The 18,740-nt window shown below is 46.8% G+C and overlaps 2 protein-coding genes across 2 annotated transcripts; both read left to right on the top strand.

Moving 5' to 3' along the window:
• Positions 1-2,185: 2,185 nt before the first annotated feature.
• On the top strand, positions 2,186-7,707 carry rabggta (Rab geranylgeranyltransferase subunit alpha). Its single transcript, XM_011614562.2, has 17 exons — positions 2,186-2,302; positions 2,601-2,645; positions 2,764-2,874; positions 3,676-3,800; positions 3,894-4,081; positions 4,164-4,421; positions 4,579-4,662; positions 4,756-4,838; positions 5,357-5,452; positions 5,610-5,715; positions 5,799-5,850; positions 5,938-6,026; positions 6,180-6,268; positions 6,340-6,456; positions 6,543-6,656; positions 6,759-6,846; positions 7,193-7,707. Exons 2-17 carry the CDS (start codon positions 2,643-2,645, stop codon positions 7,339-7,341), a joined length of 1,752 nt encoding a protein of 583 aa, XP_011612864.2. The 5' UTR covers positions 2,186-2,302; positions 2,601-2,642; the 3' UTR covers positions 7,342-7,707.
• Positions 7,708-8,177: 470 nt separating this feature from the next.
• LOC101075988 (protein-glutamine gamma-glutamyltransferase K-like) lies at positions 8,178-18,540 on the top strand. Its single transcript, XM_029828642.1, has 14 exons — positions 8,178-8,274; positions 11,097-11,419; positions 11,494-11,685; positions 14,261-14,512; positions 14,777-14,895; positions 14,973-15,080; positions 15,338-15,515; positions 15,577-15,715; positions 15,796-15,988; positions 16,679-16,832; positions 16,904-17,188; positions 17,649-17,809; positions 17,893-18,029; positions 18,134-18,540. Exons 2-14 carry the CDS (start codon positions 11,098-11,100, stop codon positions 18,276-18,278), a joined length of 2,385 nt encoding a protein of 794 aa, XP_029684502.1. The 5' UTR covers positions 8,178-8,274; position 11,097; the 3' UTR covers positions 18,279-18,540.
• Positions 18,541-18,740: the final 200 nt, after the last annotated feature.

Below are 18,740 nucleotides of genomic sequence, written 5' to 3'. Positions count from 1 at the left end.
AAGTTAGTGCATGCATTTGTTACTTCCAGGCTGGACTACTGTAACTCTTTATTATCAGGGTGTCCAAACAACTCTTTAAGAAGCCTCCAGTTGATCCAAAATGCTGCAGCCAGAGTTCTGACAGGTATTGACAAAAGAGATCACATAACTCCTGTAATGGCGTTGCTTCATTGGCTGCCCGTTAAATTTAGAATAATTTTTAAAACCCTTCTTTTGACCTACAAGGTCCTCAGAGGCCTTGCGCCATCCTACCTGGAGGAGCTAGTGATACCTTATCAGACCAATAGACCGCTCTGCTCTCAGAATGCTGGTGTACTTGTGGTTCCCAGAGTTTCTAGGAGTAGAATGGGGGGCCGAGCATTTAGCTACCAGGCCCCCCTGCTATGGAACCAGCTCCCTGTCAAGGTACGGGAGGCTGACTCCATTGCCACTTTTAAGATCAGACTCAAAACCTACCTCTTTGAAAAAGCTTATTGTTACTAATTCTGTAGTTCCAGTTACTATCATAGACAGACAGATTATCATACTTAGGGGGTCGTCTAATCGTTAGGTCATATCTTAGTTATGCTGTTATAGGCCAAGGCTGCCGGGGTCCGGAAACATGATCACCTGGCAGGCCTCTGTCACCCCACTGGGTCATGGTTTCCTCTCCTCTCCTCTCCTTTCCTCTCCTTTCCTCCTCCTCATCAAGCAGACTAGTTATGCTGATTCTTGTGTAGTTTTTCTGCTTCTCTCCCCCCCCCCCCCCCCCCCTATTTATTTACAGGTATCACCGCCTTCGGAGCTGCATGATGACCTCCGGCCCCGCTGAAGTGATTGTATATCGTATTTTTGTGTGTGTTTCTGTGCTCTGTGCCTCTCCTCTCCCTCCCCTCTCCTCTCCTCTCCTCTCCTCTCCTCTCCTCTCCTCTCCTCTCCTCTCCTCTCCTCTCCTCCTCCCTCTCCTTCTCCTTTTCCTCCCCCTCTCCTCTCCCTTCCTCTCCTCTTTCCCCTCCTCCTCCTCTACTTTTCCTCTCCTCTCCTCTCCTCTCCTCTCCTCTCCTCTCCTCTCCTCTCCTCTCCTCTCCTCTACCTCCCCTTCACTCTACTTCTCCTCTCCTCTACCCCTCTCCTCTCCTCTCCTCTCCTACCTATTCTCTCCTCTACCTGTCCTCCCCCTTCTCCTCTCTCTCTACCCAGCCGGCCATCAGCAGGAGGGTCCCCCTACATGAGCCTGGTCCTGCTCAAGGTTTCTTCCTGTTAAAGGGGAGGTTTTTTTTGCCACTGTTGCTTGTCTGGGGTCAGGACCTGGGATTCTGAAAAGCGCCTTGAAACAATTTTGATTGTATAAGACGCTATATAAATAAAGATTGATTTCATTTGATTTTGATTTGCTTTGAATCCAGTGGGAAGGATTAAACCCGCCGACGCCTTGGGACACGATTTCATTACTCTGAAACACTTTCCTGATGGAAAGTTTACTGATTACGTGAAATCAACATCCAAAACTGCAGGCTGGAGCAGCCATAATTTCAATTTCTGCCTTTTGCATCACACACACACACACACACACACACACACACACACACACACACACACACACACACTTAACAGCAAGTTTGAAAGTCAGCGACTTGGAACGGACAAAAACGGAAAAATTGCCTTATTAGACAATATCAGTATGTTTGAGTTAGCAATAGGTGTGAGAATAATAACATAGGTCAATCATACGGAATATTTTTTTCACTAACTCGCTAATTGGTGACTACATCTTGTTTTACCTGTGCATGCCACAGTTGAAGTAAGGACAGGAGTTTATCCCTGTAATTGTTTCAACCACTGGTCGCATACATAAAAGTTTAACATTGGGTTTGAAATTAGAAAAGAAAAAAAGCGCAAGAGCCTCACTTGCACACACATCTCTCAGGACCTGCTGGATATTGTGCAAATAGTTAAACTGTTCATATTGTAGAAATGACAGAGATGACATTTAAGGTTCAGGGAAGAAACTGCAGAAGAACAGGGAGTCTTAATGAATCTGTCCTTTTTACTGTTGATAATGTGAATTTTGGAAGTATAATAAACATTCAATAAAAAAGCCGCTGTTGTTCGGTTTTGCTGTTAAGTTTTTGGCCACTAGAGGGCAGAATAAACACACTTGGCTGTCAATAACAACGTGCAGGAAATGGGCGGTCTTGTTCGGCGTGACGTCATTTCATAAAGACGGAAGTGGAGTTGTAGTCATTACCAATCCTGACGTGACAAAACAAACTGGATTCTGAAAAATCATACAATTTATAAAAAAATTAACCGGAAATTGCAGGTAAGTGGTTTACGTTGTCACAGTTTAATTTGCAAAGAGAATGGATTCCATATCGAACTTTGCTGTTGACTAAATGAGCCCGATTGTTCGAATAACAGTGAGGCTATTTAGCAATTAGAATGATGGTTTCTTGTGCTGTATGTATTCTCTCTACAGGCAGATGTATATATACATATATGTACATATATGTATACAAACTGAGGGGAATAACCTGTATGTGCATTTGTTAGACGTTAGCGTTTGTGACATGGGAAAGCCAATAAGGCCTTACCTTCAGCATCTTTTTCCCATTTTATAGATACGTTGGGGCAATCGGAAGATTTCTTTAAAGCCAGACAAAATGGTGAGAATTTCGTCAATTATACCTTTGTTTTAAGATGAAGGCAGTTTTTTCTATCTTGTCACACTGCTCATTCTATAGTATATCTGCTGTCTGTTCCTCTTGACCTGTGTTGTGACAGCATGGTCGAGTGAAAGTAAAATCTACAGCCCAGCAAGAAGAGGAGAAAAGAAAAGAGCGAGAGAAGAAACTAAAACTCTACATCACCGCCAGAGATGCCTGTTTTTCCAAGGTATATTACAAATAGGCTCGCTGAAAGAATCTAGCAATGCAAATGATGTTCCCCTAGTTTAAAATACAAGGATCCACAAATCAAACCCCCTAAACAAACCTTAAGTAATCCAGAAGCCAGTAGGTAAAAATTGCTTTTGTATTTTGCATCTTAAGAATAAGAATAAGCAGAGCTTTAAAATGCCAAAAGAAGAAATGAGAGCAAGACGCAAAACGTCTTTAGGAGGCAGTTTATTGAAAACAGCATTCAAACTCAAAAATCCTTTTATTGGCCATTATTAATGTTTTGCTTCTTGTACAACACTTTGGCATATTTTTTAAATAAAGTTACACTGATTTTTTTAAAATTATTATTATTTAAGAGAGGTTTAGTGCCATGCCCTCTAAAAGCCAAAATCTGCATAAAAATGTGGCTTCCATGTCATTTTCTCACTGTTGCTACCTCCTGATGGCTAAACATAAAAACATTTTCTGGATTTCAATGCAGCTGGATTGTTGGGCTACATAAGCAAGGCCAAGGCGCCATCGCTGCTGAGGTCAGGTGCACTAAAACCATCTCCTTGGGTGCCACAAAACTGCCTGTTCGGGCTTTACAATAGAGCACCGGTGGAAGAGTTTTATTCTACGATGAGAAAAATTTAACCTTAACAGTCCTGATGGCCTCCAAAATTCCTGGCATGACAATGAGATCCCATTTGTGATGTTTTCAACATGTCACAACGGAGGGGGCGCCACTTCCATTGAAGTTGAATTTGACAGGCAGACAGTTGATGTATGGCACTAATTATGTCCTGTTTGCCAGAGGAAGGAGGGGGTATTGGATGATGACGCTCTTCAGCTGACCCAGCAGCTGCTGTCATCTAATCCTGACTTTGCAACCCTCTGGAACTACAGAAGAGAGATCCTTATGCATATGGAAACTGTGAAGTTAGTCATTAGCATTTTTCCCTATTTTTTTAAAAGGGAGTTTATGTTGGGATCCAGTATGAACTTTATGCATCTCGTCTCTGCCTCCTCCAGGAACGAGGATGAGATGCAGAAGGTTTATGAGGCCGAGTTGTCGTTCCTGGAGTCGTGTCTGAAGATGAACCCAAAGTCTTACGGCAGTTGGCACCACCGTTGTTGGGTCTCCACCCGCTTACCCCGACCAGACTGGGCCAGAGAGCTGAGCCTGTGTGACCGCTGCCTCAGCCTAGATGACCGTAACTGTGAGTAACGACTATGGGAACTATCACAGCTGACGAGGCTTCAGCCATGTTACCTCACTGCTCTCTGTCTCATCCCTAACAGTCCATTGCTGGGATTACCGCCGTATGGTTGTGAAGATGTCCGGCGTGCCTGTCGATCAAGAGTTGGCGTTTACCGACCGTCTAATTGGCTCCAACTTTTCTAATTACTCCAGCTGGCACTATCGCAGCACGTTATTGCCGCTGCTCCACCCGGAGTCTCCGGATCCCCCTTCGCCATCAGGAGAGCCTCCCCGGTCCTCCCCGCCACCTTCTCCACAATCACATTCTCACCGTGTGTGTGAAGAGCAGCTCCTCAAAGGTTAAAAAAAAAAAGCCAGGCTTTGGTCAGTGTAGGCAGCAGTAACTACAGATGGCCGACGGGGGGCGGTCTTGCAATAGTGTATTTATGACAGTCATTGAACACAATTCTCTCGCTCTTCAACACTTGATCTAACTCCTTCCCTTTTTTCCCCAAGAATATGAGCTTGTGCGGAATGCTTTCTTCACGGACCCCAACGACCAAAGTGCTTGGTTCTACTATCGCTGGTTGCTAGGCAGAGGTATAACTAGTGATTATTTTATCTTCTCTATGCACACCTTTACTTGTATTTGCACTTAATGCAGGTATGATAACAGAAATGTCTCTCTGACAGCGGAGCGTGAGGAGATCATAAGCTGTGTTTTTGTCAGTCGAGAGGAGGAAAGGGTGGCTGTGGCCTTCTCTCGGCCTGTAAATGTAAGGAGCTTTTCTTTGCCTCACAAGTTTGCGTGTACTAAAGAGTTTCAATGTGGTTTTCTTGATCGCGTCGGCCCCCTGAACCAACCCATCCAGGCCCCTTATGTCTCACACTTCCACACCCTAAAGGCAGCATTAACATGACTGCCTGGGAGTCCTGTCGCACTCGTGCAGCTTCTTAGTATTCCAAACCATTTTGGGGTTGGTTTGTTTGTCGCAGTGCAATTTGCAGGGTGTCAACAGGAGCCTGCAGGGTCCCCCTACAGAGTACGACACACGCCTGCCAGCTGGTGGCACTATAAACAAGGTCATGGTGTGGTCACTTTGAAAAACCTCCTACCCCGTGGAGCTGATTTTACATGCAGGACATGATCATTTTCACCTAGATGTTTCTCCTCCCACAAGGGTCTGAGGTGCTCAAATACTGTCCACGCCCCCTTCTGTGGTGTTATAATGACCTGTGACCCGGGTGTTGCGGCCCTGTGTAGCTCAGTGTCGTCTCTGCTCTAACCGCACAGGCACAGACTGTCGGCCTGCTGCTGGTACTCGACGGGCAGCTACAGAGAGTCGAGTGGCGAAGCGTCCACCCACGTTTCAAACACAGCCCTGTCTGGGTATCCTTTTCATTTTGTCGTTAAGGAAGCTGTTTTTATTGACCAGTCTGAGCTTCTTAATCTGATGCTTGACAGACGCTTCTTTTACCACTCAGGAACAACACTCTTAATGTTTTACTTGTGGGCTGCGTTGTCCAAATCCTTGACCCCGGCTCAGATCTGTGACCTCCCTCCAGGAACCATAAGTGACATTGTAAATGAGCATAATCTGACGGTGCACTGGACCGAGAAACACACCCACAGAGACTGCGCTCTCTACACAGGTGAGGTGGATCGCCCGCTCCTTAACTCTCCCTGCACCGATTTTCCCGCCGACGCCGCTCACGCTGTCAACATCCTCCCACAGGTCGATGCGAGAGCTGGTGTCGAGACTCCGCGACGGATCAGGAGCTCTTCAGGTACCGTCCCGATTGATTGGGAGCACTTAATTGAGGGCATTTTTTAAGGAGCAGGCGCCGAGTGTTCGTCTCCCTCCGTCCCTGCAGGAGCGAACTGTCGGTGGAGAAGACCTCCGTGTTACAGTCGGAGCTGGATTCATGCAACCAGCTGCAAGAGCTGGAGCCGCTCAACAAATGTAAGCTTAATGTGTGTGTGTGTGTGTGTGTGTGTGTGTGTGTGTGTGTGTGTGTGTGTGTGTGTGTGTGTGTGTGTGTGTGTGTGTGTGTGTTTGTGTGCGTGCCCTGGTCCCGTCAGATTACGCAGTAGTTTGCGGCTCTTTCCTTGCCAGGGTGTTTACTGACCGTGATACTCCTGATGAGGGCGCTAGATCCTTTAGGATATGAAAAAGAGACGCTGGCTCATTTTCAAACTCTGAAAGTAAGTGAAGAGCGGTGTGGATTGTGCAGCGCAGGAGGCCCCGCACTCACCGCTTTTACCGTCTCTTTCAGGAGGTCGATCCCATGCGTTCCGCATATTATAGCGACCTGTGCAGCAAGTTTATGATCGAAAACACCATCCTGAAAATGGAGTATGCCGAAGTGCGCGTCTTCAGCATTGCTGACAAGGTCGGGCTGGAGCTTGTGCATGATGAAATTGTGTCCTTTTTATTTTTTTCCAAAATCCTAAATCTTAAAGCCGCGTTTTCTTTCAGAACCTGACCACCTTGTGCCACCTGGACCAACTGTTACTGGTGACCCACATCAGCCTGTCGTCCAATCAGCTGGAGCAGCTCCCTCCTCAGTTTGCCATGTTGCAGTGCCTTGAGGTCGGATGTCAGAATTGGCTGTCCTGCGAGACCCTTGCAGGAGGAAAACCTCAATTGGGTCATTTTGTATAAAATAATTCAAAGTCTTCTTCACCCCTGCAGGTGTTGGAGGCTGATAACAACAAAATAGAAAAGCTGGAAGGGGTGTATCAACTTCCTAAACTAGAGGAAGTCCTCCTGAGGAATAACAGTATCCTTGCATGTGTGAACTGAAATGTTTGCATCCTTAATCTATACATCTAGAAGATTGGGCGCCTCTTCATTTCATAGTTATTAGTAATTAATAAATCTCGTTAGATTGCTCCACTTTGTACTGCTTTCGTTTGCTGACGGATTTACTTCACCAGCAACTGTCTGGGCCTGTTATTTTGATTTTTCTCTCTAATAACTATTTTTCTTCAGACCCTTTTTTTTTGTTAAGGTGATCCGAAAAAGTAACAAATGCAGCGGGCAAGAATTGACGTGAATTAAACGCATGTTTGACAGCCAACCCACGTATATTGGGTGTGCGGTTACTCTTTAACTCAGACGTCCAGAAATCTCCACCCTGGCAGATCTTCAGCCACTGGCCTCCTGCCCCAAGCTGAAGCATCTTGATCTCCGTGGCAACCCCGTCACTCAGACGGATAACATCGAGGCCGAGCTGGCCGAGCTGCTCCCTTCCGTCACTCACCTCCTGCTCTGAACTGGACCCGTCACCCCGCCACGGTTCGACGGTCTTTCACATTCAGGAGCCCCGGAGCCGCATTTCTTTCCATTTCCTCCAACACCGAAACATCTGGATGCATGTGTGCGAGCCACTGTCACACCTCTTTAATTGTCTCTGTGACAACAAATGCATGTCTGAGCACTGGCAACAGCCCGGACTGGACTGACACGTAGCATCGCTGCTTTCACTTGAGCTTCGCGAGGCAAGCCAAAAGCTTCAGAGCCTCATATAAATCTGCGGTTTTAACGTGTTGTGCATTTCATATTAGACGATTACAGTGTTACACAGAAGGTCACAGATCTGGTAATAAAACAGCACACATTGTGTCACTGCCAACTTAAAGGCTTCTTGTGTTTTGTTATTAAAAGCACAAGTCACAAAAGTCTCACCCATAGGCTTTTGTTTCTCTGTTTTTATGAAACAGCACTGTAAAACATGTTTAATTTGTTATGGGCTCATAGTTAATTGGTTTTACGAACAAATTGGCTGCTTGAGTTGAGGCGATGCTAGTTCATGCTAATGTGCTATCAGGTTGAATTGTGGACAGCTAATGATTCAAGCATCCCTCCAAACATTTAGTCATCTCAAATAACTAACAAATATTAACAGTGTTTTCCCCTCTTGGTTTGTTGTCATCTTGCATAGTTTTGAATTCAATAATTTAGCTCTAATTGGAAGCCTGCAGATGAGTGAATGAAGGAGCACAGCAGCACCATCCCAGTCATACGGGAAAAAATGCGCTTCTCTTGCTCAATGTGAAACTGGCTGCTGTGCTCAGATCCGATCCCTCTAGCAGGAAGGTGTGTCCTGTCTGTGTGAGCCAAAGTATTTAAAGGATGCAGCCTGTAAAACAAAGGCAGGGTGGATCGAAAATCTCCATACTGTTGCACTTCTTCCTCAGTGAACCGGGTGAGTTTAAAACCATTTGTTTTATGGTCACTCTATTCAGGTAAACTCAGGGAGTTTTTAAAATGGCCATGCTTGACTAAAGGAGGTGCCAGGGAAGGCTTTTGCAGAGAGTGGTTCACCTGTAGGGAAAGTGATGTCATCAACTGAAGTAATAACGCGTTCAGACAGACGTTTCACTTGGCTCGGGGTGGAAGCGCACTCAGTGTTTGTGGGAAACTAAAGTGTGGAAATGGTTCAACCTGACAGCGGATCATCAGAGTGGTTTTCCTTGCCGCGGTTACAACTAATTGGCCCCTGAAGCAACAGCACAGAGGTGTAACAGATGCAACATTAAAGTGTGACACGCACTTGTTGGGGGGGGGGGGGTTCTTTTGGATTGGGATGTTCCCACAGTCACTTTTCATACTTTCCAATTGCTGGAGATTGTGTTTTTCTCATTGGATGTTTTGCAATTGACTGGAGGAACATTGGAATTGAATTTTATAGTCTGTTATTTGGTTCCTGAAGCCCCCAGAAAAGGTTCTGGTAGTTGAGTTCTAATTTTACCACTGTGGGTTCCCTGGTGGTTCTACACAAAACCCATTCAAGATACTGGGGATGGAACCGTTGCTTGGTTTTAGGATGAAAGTGGTCAAATATCCACACGGGACCAGAAGGATCTAACTGTGCTGCTGGGAGGCTTTTGCCGGCTCGGCTCTGAACGCTCGGGTAGCCACGGACACGGAGTGTGTGTCCCTAATCACCTGTTGGCCATCTGCAACCCGTCGCACACTCCAATGTGTTTTGTGTAACATTTGACCACAACTGGGCGCTCAGGCATCTCTAGATCTGCAGTTCACATCCATGTGGTGGTTCACCTGTGTCCTCCTCTGAGCCTTCTATGAATTTTGTCTTTCAAAAGCAGAAAAAGGCTGATTGTGGCGCCTCGCTACTGTGTGACTGTCATTTTCGTTATTTATAGAAGCATTTATGAGGCTTCTGTAATTTTGCCTCTGTCACATCACAGTCAATTTGGCATTTCTCACTCGAAAGAAAACCAACCCAGCTGTGGTCAACGTGGCGACTTTCAGCTTCTAATGAACTTTTTTGCGGGATTGTTCTGTAACCGCGTGGGAATATCCTCCCTTTTCTACTCGCACTCCTCCGTTCTCAGCGGCTCCAAAGCATTTGGAAGGTTTCCTGACAGCACCTTCATGGTCCCTGCGGCTTCTCCCCTCATCATTGTGTGGCTAACGAGGGGAATGAAGAGGCTGCATTTCGGTCCATTTGCTCCCACGTTTTGGAAATGATGACCAGAAACCTTTGAACTGAATGAAAAAGGCAGCCAAAGTGGATCATTTCCTCTGTGAAGGAATGGAATTTATGCTAGTTAAAAAGAGTTTAGGACCTGGTTCAATCAGGAACTGGTAAATTGTGTGAAATGATTTTAAAATGTCCCAACCTCATGATTTCCAGAGTTTGTTGAATTCTATCCATGGCCACCCTCTACATCTGTGGCTTCCTCCACACGTGATGTGTTCAGGGCCTGCGAGGCTGTCATATTTTTGAGTCAGCTGAAAATTGGCGCATTAAAGTGTTCTAAAGGGGCTGGTGATGCAGTAATAATTCCAAAAGTGGGCGATCCGTTCAACACCCGATGATCTCATTTCTGTTTTTCGTCAGTTCCAAATAAACAAATGTAAACCTGGCCAGACACCAGTAAGACACCAATAAAGTGTTATTAAACCCTTCTTAATGAGTAACAATACACACTCCTGAGCTTGAAGGTAGGTCTATTGTCCGGAGCTGTGAAAGCATGTGAAGACGTGAGTGTGAGGAGCTCAGGCCACTCACCTGGCAAGTTTTGCACGTGTCTTTTGTTCTGAGGACATGTGCCTCTAATCCTGGCTGCAAGGTGGCAGAAAACAGAGCTATAATATTTGAGAAACAACATTTGCTTTACTGCATGATTAGATCTTCAGCTCAACTCCTTAAAACCTTTAAAAAAAAGCAAAAAAACCAGCCCTGCGAATCAGGCCGAGGAGATGGGAGAAAAAATTGCTTTCCCTTTCCCATCAACCGAAGTCGACTCGATGCGACTGCATTAACTGGCAGGGCTGATTCTCTTCTCTTTATTGGTTCTGGGCGGAGGCTCGGACAGATTCAGGGTGTCAGGTGGAAGAGTGGTCGCCCCTGGCCTCTTAACTTCGCCGACTGCTTGAACCCTGGAAATGGTCCCTATCTCGGAGATCTTCAAAAGTAGATCGTTCTCTCCGCCTGGAATGTTGTAATGTGACGCGCTGAAAGGTCAAAGCAGTCTGAGACCATTTGAAATACATCTGTTTAACATTTGTACCCTCCATCTCCTCCATGAGCTGCCCTCCAACCTCTTCCTCCTCCTCATGTCTTCTTCTGTTACTCTGCTGGATCTTAATTAACATCCTGTCTGTTGTCAGTGATTCTTGTTCTGTTAAACGAAGGATTGCCTGCAGCTACGCTATTAGACTTTCCTCGTGATTAACATAGTGTTAATAACACATTTATAACAGGTGAAGCATAGGAATGTAATGCTGTTCAAACGTCACTTATGGCGACAGCAGCTGGGACAGGAATCGTGCTCCTCTGTCTTACACTTCCTTTGGCGTATTAAAGGTATTTTAATGCAACATGGCACGTGTTTCACCAGCTGCTCCCGAAGGTGACATTCGCCTGTAGGTAACAATATGGACTCAGGTTCGCCCTGTGCAGCAGCGGCGATGTGACAGACATCCAATTTCCTGCACTCCTGAAGTAAGCAGATTCACGTTAACACCATCAGCGTCCAAACTGCTGCCTCGTCACAGGATGCACGGGGAGGCGCTCAGAGATGGATCCACATTGGGACGCTTCCCGTCCATCACTCTGGGAGTTGTGGACGGCACGGGGGTGGAAGCGACAGAGCCCGAGGAGAGCGAGGAGAGCGAGTCGGCGTGTCGACAGTGGCTGCGCAAAATCTGCCCGTGTTGCCACCCCAAACCCGATGATGACAGCAAAGATGCCTTGGTTACGGCAATTGATGACGATGATGACGAGGGAGAACCGACGCCGGAGAAGCCGGAGAAGCCGGAGAAGCCAGAGAAGCCGGAGAAGCCGGAGAAGCCGGAGACTGGCGGGAGCGAGCTGGAGGGTGAGAGGTCACAGGTGCAGTCGGTATCATAGTAAATGCTGGCAACACACGACCTCACTGTCATTTTCCCACAGATCTCCTCCTCCGAGTGCGATCCATAGATCTGATGAAGAGCGCGCAGGGCGTGAACCGGACCAAGCACCACACCGACCTCTACCACACTGATGCTTTTATTATTCGTAGAGGGCAGAACTTCCAGATGGGCATAAGCCTGTCGCGACCCTTTGACCCCAAAAACGACAAACTCCATCTCATACTAAAAACAGGTCAGTGTCAAGCTAAAACCGCCCTCTAGTGGCAGGCTGCAGGAAAAGGGCCAAGCCTCAGCCTTACTATTCATTTCAAACTATACCTTAACGCCACCTTGGAAAAACACATTTTCTGTTTTTCGGGGAGATTTTTCCGGTTCATTTGATCTGTAGTCGTCCCAAAACCAGTCAACAGTCTGGACTGACAGCTGAGCTCTGCTTGCAGTTGGGCAGATGGCAAACAAGGGCGGACAAACGAAAAAGAACAATCAGAAGAGGTGGTGTGAATATGCAAATTCCACATAACACTGAAGCTCATTTTCCTCATGGAGAATTGAGTTGTAAGTCCACCAGGAGGCTCCTGGTCTGTGAAAAAATGAAAACAAATTCAACGCTAAACCCCCAAACTAACAAAGCAAAATCATCAGTCTGCATCGTTCTATAGACTAACCCCATCAGCATGCTCAAATCGTGCAAGAAATGGGCTCAAACATGTCAACATCTGGCTCCTCCAGCTTCCTTTATATTGATATCTAACCCAAAGCAAAGATTCCTAATAGGAAACATCCGTTCTACAGTTCTAGGGCCCTTCCAGGAGCTTAAGGTCACGTTTTATTGTTCCAAACAGAGATCTCAAATATTCATTTAGAAAGTTTACTGAAATTCTTCTCATAGTGACCTGCTAATCCGAGCAGGCCATGTGTGAAAACGGATGCTTTCGATCCAGAGCAGCTCTGTAAATAAACCCTGCACGTGGTAATTTTGCCCTCCTGGAAAGTCCCAGCGAGGAGACACAAGATCCGGGACTGCAGAGGGAGACGGTGCACCGACATTAAGTTTTGCTTTTATGCAAATGACCGCGGCTGAAAATTCGAGCCCCCCTCCCCCTGTGTGGAGCATATCAATGTAAGGGCGTTCATGTGTGGGGGATAGACTGGTACACATGCGAGAGGATTTTGGACACCATTGCTATGGCAACAGTTGCTCTGGAGGCGAGGGTGATACAGATGCCAAGTCCTCGGTCCCCCTCTAAACAGAAATCCAGTTTAATGACAAATCACTACCAGTGCTGCCACTGCACACCATCCTTGATCCTGCCCCTGCCTAACATTTACCCAGCATCCATTTCTCCCTCAGCTGGCTCTTTCTTTGATTTCCACAGACGAATATAGATCCAACAATTACTGTATAGCTGTGCAACATTACAGGCCAAGGTTGAAGAGAATACCAATAATGCCTCTCTGACAGAGAGGCCGTTCTTTTGACAAGTTTAAGCTTCATTATTTTCAGGTTTTAACTCTTATTATTCAAAAGAATGATTTTTCTCCCCCCATTTCATCCAGAAGTGACAAAAACAATCACATGACGGCGCGTGCTGACAGGCGGTGATTAAAAAACAAAAAGAAACATCATCTGTCGTATCAGCTGCCTTCCAGACGCTCATTCTTGTAGAAACAAATGCGGCGCTGGACGACGCTCGATCGAAACACATCACAGCCCTGCGGACGAGGCCGACAAATGTCATCGCAGATGACTCGCGTCAAAGACAGAGCTTGGTGTGTGGTGGTCTGAGGAAGGGGGGCATTTTGCACCTCGTGGGAGCCACTCAGATCTCCACGGGCTGATTGTCCTGTTGTGCTGCACCTGGGCTCAATGTCACACCGGGTCAGTCTTTACCTGAACCTTTTGCTTCCTGGCCTAAATTTCCGGTATATACGCTGCCTGGCCAGAGGAAAAAAAAACACCTGCGGTGATCTTTCAACTGGCAACAAGTTATTTGAACCCAACTGATGCATCGAGCAGCTTCTCGTTGAACATAAAAGATGGTAGAGAGGGTTGAAAACATTGAGGGAGATGCAGAAACTACTACAGTTGGGTCAAGAACTGCCCAATCCATTGGTAAAAACCGGAAGGATAGTGGGGAACCACCGCCTTCGAGGAAGTAATGCGGTAGGAAAAAAATGTAAATGATGGTGATCAGCGATCACTGAGATGTTTAGGAGAACAGTGAAAGTACGAGCATTTCCATACGTACGATGTGATGGGAACTCAAGGGATTGGGACTAAACAGCTGTGTTGCCTTCAAAAAACACTAATCAGGGAGGTTAATGAGGAAAAAAAGGCCTTCCGTTTGCTAGGGAATATAAAGTTTGGACTCTGGAGCAATGGAAGAAGGTTCTGTGGTCTGATAAGTCCAGATTTACCCTGTTCCAGAGTGATGGGTGCATCAGGGTATCAAGAGAGGCAGATAAAGTGCCAGAGCCATCGGGGGCAGGATTTCACACGTAGACCGGCCAGAGTCCAGACCTGGACCCGTCTGAGGAACTTTGGGATGTGCGGGGGGGTGTCTGATTATATGTCAACTTAAAGGTTCAAGCCTCTGGGAACATGCCTTGTTCCTGTGTGTAAATCAGCACTGAGTATAACTTTTTAACTCCCATTTGGTCGATCACACGCGACACACACCAAAGGAATGCAGGTGTGGCGCTGACGGAGGAGAGCGTAACACTGGTGAAAAGGAAACTGGCACGACGAGAACCGATCACAATAGCTGGTTGCCAGTGACGTGTGTCGTGCTGCGTATAATCCTCAGGGCCGCTGCCAACCGTGGCAAAGGGGACCCAGGTCGACGTCCCTTTGGTGGAGAGCCTGGTGGGCGGGCGATGGGAGGCTGCCGCGGTGAAGCAGGAAGGCAACCGGATTCAGCTGTCGGTGAACTCTCCGGCCACGACCGCCATCGGCCGATATCAGCTCACGGTGGAAACCACCTGCGTGGGCGGCCATGCTGTTTCCACACACGATCCTGCGAATGACGTGTACATATTGTTCAATCCCTGGTGCGAAGGTAACAACCACATTGCGCATTTGGATTTATTTTTATTTTAGGAAGAAGTTTGGGTTTGTTTGTTTGTTTTACCGCTCTACCCCTACAGCTGAAGCTTTACCTCCTTTCTCAATGTCGGGTTAGCTTGAATTCCTTTACTTTTCCATGTGTTTTAAGGCAACTTGAATGTTCTGAAGCATCTAAAATAAATGTTAGTAAATGGATTTGGTAGTTTTACTAGCATTATTTCCACCTTTACCTCTGTTGTGGTGACTATATTTGCAGAAGACACAGTGTTCATGGATTCAGAAGAGGAGAGGCGGGAGTACGTCCTGAATGATGTTGGAAGAATTTACTACGGCACCCAAGATCAAATTGGACAGCGGACGTGGAACTATGGGCAGGTAACCAACCGTGTGCTGAGATCTCGCAGAGCTCTCTGTGTGGTGAGAGGACCCCCAGTTCTTTTCCTCTGTTTCAGTTCGACGATGGGATCCTTGCCATATGCCTCTTCATCCTGGAGAAGAGCGGAACCCCTCCATCTGGCTGGGGAGATCCGGTTAATGTGGTGCGGGTCATCTCTGCCATGGTGAGACGGCTGCAGCCATAGTCCTACACCCGTATTCCTTTCCCTTATGTGAGACGGTGACGTTTATTTGTTATAGTTGGACCTTTTTGACCCGTTACCTCACAAACCAGTGAGCCAGGGGCCAAACTGGTCATGTTAGCGGAAGTGAGATAACAGCAGCGCAAACTTCCCATCGGCATCAGCAGCAGTTTCTTTAGTGCAAATGTTGAATTAAGCAGATTGTTTAAATGAGAAATGAGACTCTTTCTGTGGCCCAGATCAACGCCGTGGATGACAACGGTGTCCTGGTGGGAAACTGGTCTGGAAACTACTCGGCTGGGACCAGTCCGACCGTGTGGAGCGGAAGCATTGAAATCCTGCGGGAGTACCATAAAAACAATGCCGCCCCGGTTAAGTACGGACAGTGCTGGGCCTTTGCTGGTGTCTTCACCACAGGTTGGAGTCTCCTCTGTGGCAGTAGAGATCCTCAAGCTTTCATCTAACTCCGCCATTTCAGTTTTAAGATGTTTGGGGATTCCCGCTCGCACCGTGACCAACTATAGCTCAGCTCATGACACGGACGTCTCCTTAACAACAGACGTGTACCTGGATGAGAATCTGGATCCTATAAATCACCTCAACACGGACTCGGTCTGGTACGTTCTCTCACCATCTTCACGGCGCCGACAGGAACCAGACTGACCTCGATTCGTGTATTCATTTATTGTGTTTGAAGGAACTTCCATGTGTGGAACGACTGCTGGATGGCTCGTCCAGACCTGCCTCTGGGCAACGGAGGCTGGCAGGCTGTTGATGCCACACCGCAGGAGACCAGCCAAGGCACTTTTCGCTGCGGTCCCACCGCCCTGACTGCTGTTCGCAATGGTTACGTCTACCTCAAACACGACACTCCGTTTGTGTTCGCAGAGGTGTGTGAAACAATTTTTGCACCTCTATAATTGATCGGGTTTCTGTAGTCTGTCTCTCTCTCTTCTGTTTTTTTTCTCTCTCTCTTTCTCTCTCTCTATTGATCTCTCTCTCTCTCTCTCTCTCAGAGAAGTGTGTCGACCTTTGCACCCGGTGACCCCCCAGTTTTAGATTTGCATCTTCAGAATAATAATTTAACAGGCCAAACACATTTTCATCTATTATGGATGTATTTCTTCGACTCTTTCTGTCCTCACCCTTGCCCCAACTCCTCTTCTCCTCCTCCTTTTCTAAACCTGCCATCAGCAGGAAGCCTTTTTGTTAAAAGGCAGCTTTTCCTGCCACTGTTGCTTGTAGCTGCTGGCCCGGGGTGTCAGGCTCTGGGCCTCAGCAACTCATCCACAGACGACCCTTAAAATAGATGCAATACAAATGAGGTTGAAGTGCATTTGGGGGCTGCATGTAAGTACCACATTATAAAAAATGTGATCACACTAAACAGCAGGAAAGTCAAAACTCTTACAGGGCACATTCTTTACAAGCGTGCTCATTTGTATCCCTGACTTTGGTCGACCTTCAGAAGCGAACAACTGCTCTTCATCCACTGTGTTGACGTGCAAATGATGGGATATCTGACACGCATCTAAAGTTATCAACCTCATCTCTTCTCAAACTGGTTCCGGCTCCACCAGGTCAATAGTGATAAAATTTACTGGCAGAAGAACGCAGACGGAACCTTCAATCAGATCTACAGCGAGAAAAAGACAGTGGGCCACTCCATCAGCACAAAGGCTGTCGGATCTGACGAGCGCAGCGACATCACGCATCTGTACAAACACGCTGAAGGTATCATTGACTCACTCAGGGCTTTAAACTAATGCTCTTTAACATTCAATCAACCATGTTTGGTCGCTCAGGTACGGAGCAGGAGCGCATTGCCGTGGAAACAGCATGCAGATACGGCTCAAAGGCTGCGGCTTATTCCTCTTCTGCTGCAGAGGACGTCTCTCTGAAGGTTTCCATGGACGGCAAAGGTCCTAAAATGGGACAGGACGTGGACTTGTCCATCACCATGGTGAACAGCAGCGCAGAACACCGCACCATCGTCCTGCACAGCCAGGTGTCAGTCATGTACTACACTGGAGTGCACAAGGCCATCATAGGGCAGGACAGGACAGATGTGAACATCCAGCCCAACGAGGGTAAGTTCAGACCTGAAGAGTACTGACAGCGTGAGTGATGAGGGATGACGGTTCTGAAGCAGAAAAAGAGGAGCAGGATTAGCCGCAGCGGACGTCTGAGGAGCAGTCGAGCCAAACAGCTTAAATGATGGTCTGGATTTTTAAGAAACTGAACACAAAGGCAATTCTGTGTCAGCAAAGCGCCGCTGCTTTTGAGGTGAAAATGACATCTGGGAGGGCCTGAATGCTGCGTTGGAATTGCGATTTCGATGTTATGCTAATGATGTCAAAGTGAAAAGTAACATCAGGGTCAGCATTTGTTCCAAAAGAAAGAAAGAAAGAAAGAAAGAACCAGTTTTGGTGAATGCAACAATAGCTACTCTTTTTTTTTTTAAAGCAAGTGATATTTTAAAATGACAAAAGGAGAGCCTTTGTAATTGTCGAGCAGCAACGATGAAAACACTTCTTACGCTCTCCCCAGTTAAGGTTTTGGAGTGGACGCTGGAGTACAAAGACTACAAGGACCAGCTGGTGGACCAGGCCGCTCTGATGCTGACCCTGTCAGGCCGAGTCAATGAGACCCAGCGGATCCTAGCCACCCAGTTCAGCTTCAGGCTCAGGACCCCGGACCTCAGTATAAAAGTAAACCAAACCACCACTGTCAAAGATGTCATCATATGAACTCGGATCTGAGGATTTTCCTGCTTTGTTCCTCTTTCACGCAGCCGCTTGGAAAAGTCGTGGTGGGCGAGAGGATGGCGGTGGAGATCTCATTTACTAACCCGCTGCCACAGGTGCTGAAAGCAGTGATATTCCACCTGGAAGGACTCGGCCTTGTAACCGCTCGGAAGATCAATTATGGGTGAGGAGCGTAGATTTGGTTTGCTTGCAGGCTTTATTTATTTTTTATTTAACGACTTGATGGCGTGACGATCTAGTGATTCCCGCTGTCATTTCCTGTCGCAGTGATATCGGCAGTCTTGCCTCCATGTCTGTGACTGAACACTTCGTCCCCTCGTTGCCTGGAGCAAGGAAATTAATGGCTTCCCTGGACTGTAAACAGCTCACGCAGGTGCATGGCGTGGCCGACATCACTGTTGCTGCATCATAATTTAAAAAACACCAAACCCAGATGCATTACTCAGTGCTGGCATTTCCAGTGTCTGCGGTAGGCAGTTTTGGATGTGATTTATGTGAAGGAGGGGGTTGTTTCTATTTAAAATCCTCGAGTATGTGCCTGAAATAAAAGAAAAAAATCCCTTTCTCTAGAGAGACTGAACCAATTTAAGTCTGAATATTTATTGAAATTGCTGTTTTAGGAAAGAACCAATTGTCCAACTGCTCCAGCGTCATTAAATCAACTTTTGAAATGATCCGGCTTTCTGGTATTTAATTGGTATTCATAAAAATTCTAGTCAAATCAACATGTTGTATTGACAGCAGCGCCACTAGATCATCATCAGACATTCTGCTCTCAGCGTGCTAGTTTACTTGTGGTTCTGGGTCCTCCCTCGCTGTGGAACCAGCCAGATTCCTCTTATAGTGGGCGATTCTACAGCAAACATCATTAAGC

Source organism: Takifugu rubripes, chromosome 20, assembly GCF_901000725.2.
Source record: "Takifugu rubripes chromosome 20, fTakRub1.2, whole genome shotgun sequence".
NCBI lineage: Eukaryota > Metazoa > Chordata > Actinopteri > Tetraodontiformes > Tetraodontidae > Takifugu > Takifugu rubripes.
The sequence above is the reverse complement of the archived record's forward strand: the minus strand, read 5'-3'. Positions and strand labels throughout refer to the sequence as shown.

Bases quoted from the DNA above. Each gene is read 5' to 3' on its own strand.
- LOC101075988 (XM_029828642.1), top strand. From the start codon at position 11,098: ATGCACGGGGAGGCGCTCAGAGATGGATCCACATTGGGACGCTTCCCG. The intron at 14,896-14,972 runs GTAACCAACCGT...CCTCTGTTTCAG, and splicing joins GGACGTGGAACTATGGGCAG to TTCGACGATGGGATCCTTGC. The intron at 18,030-18,133 runs GTGAGGAGCGTA...TTCCTGTCGCAG, and splicing joins GCTCGGAAGATCAATTATGG to TGATATCGGCAGTCTTGCCT.
- rabggta (XM_011614562.2), top strand. The intron at 6,657-6,758 runs GTCGGATGTCAG...TCACCCCTGCAG, and splicing joins CCATGTTGCAGTGCCTTGAG to GTGTTGGAGGCTGATAACAA. The intron at 6,847-7,192 runs GTATCCTTGCAT...TCAGACGTCCAG, and splicing joins AGTCCTCCTGAGGAATAACA to AAATCTCCACCCTGGCAGAT.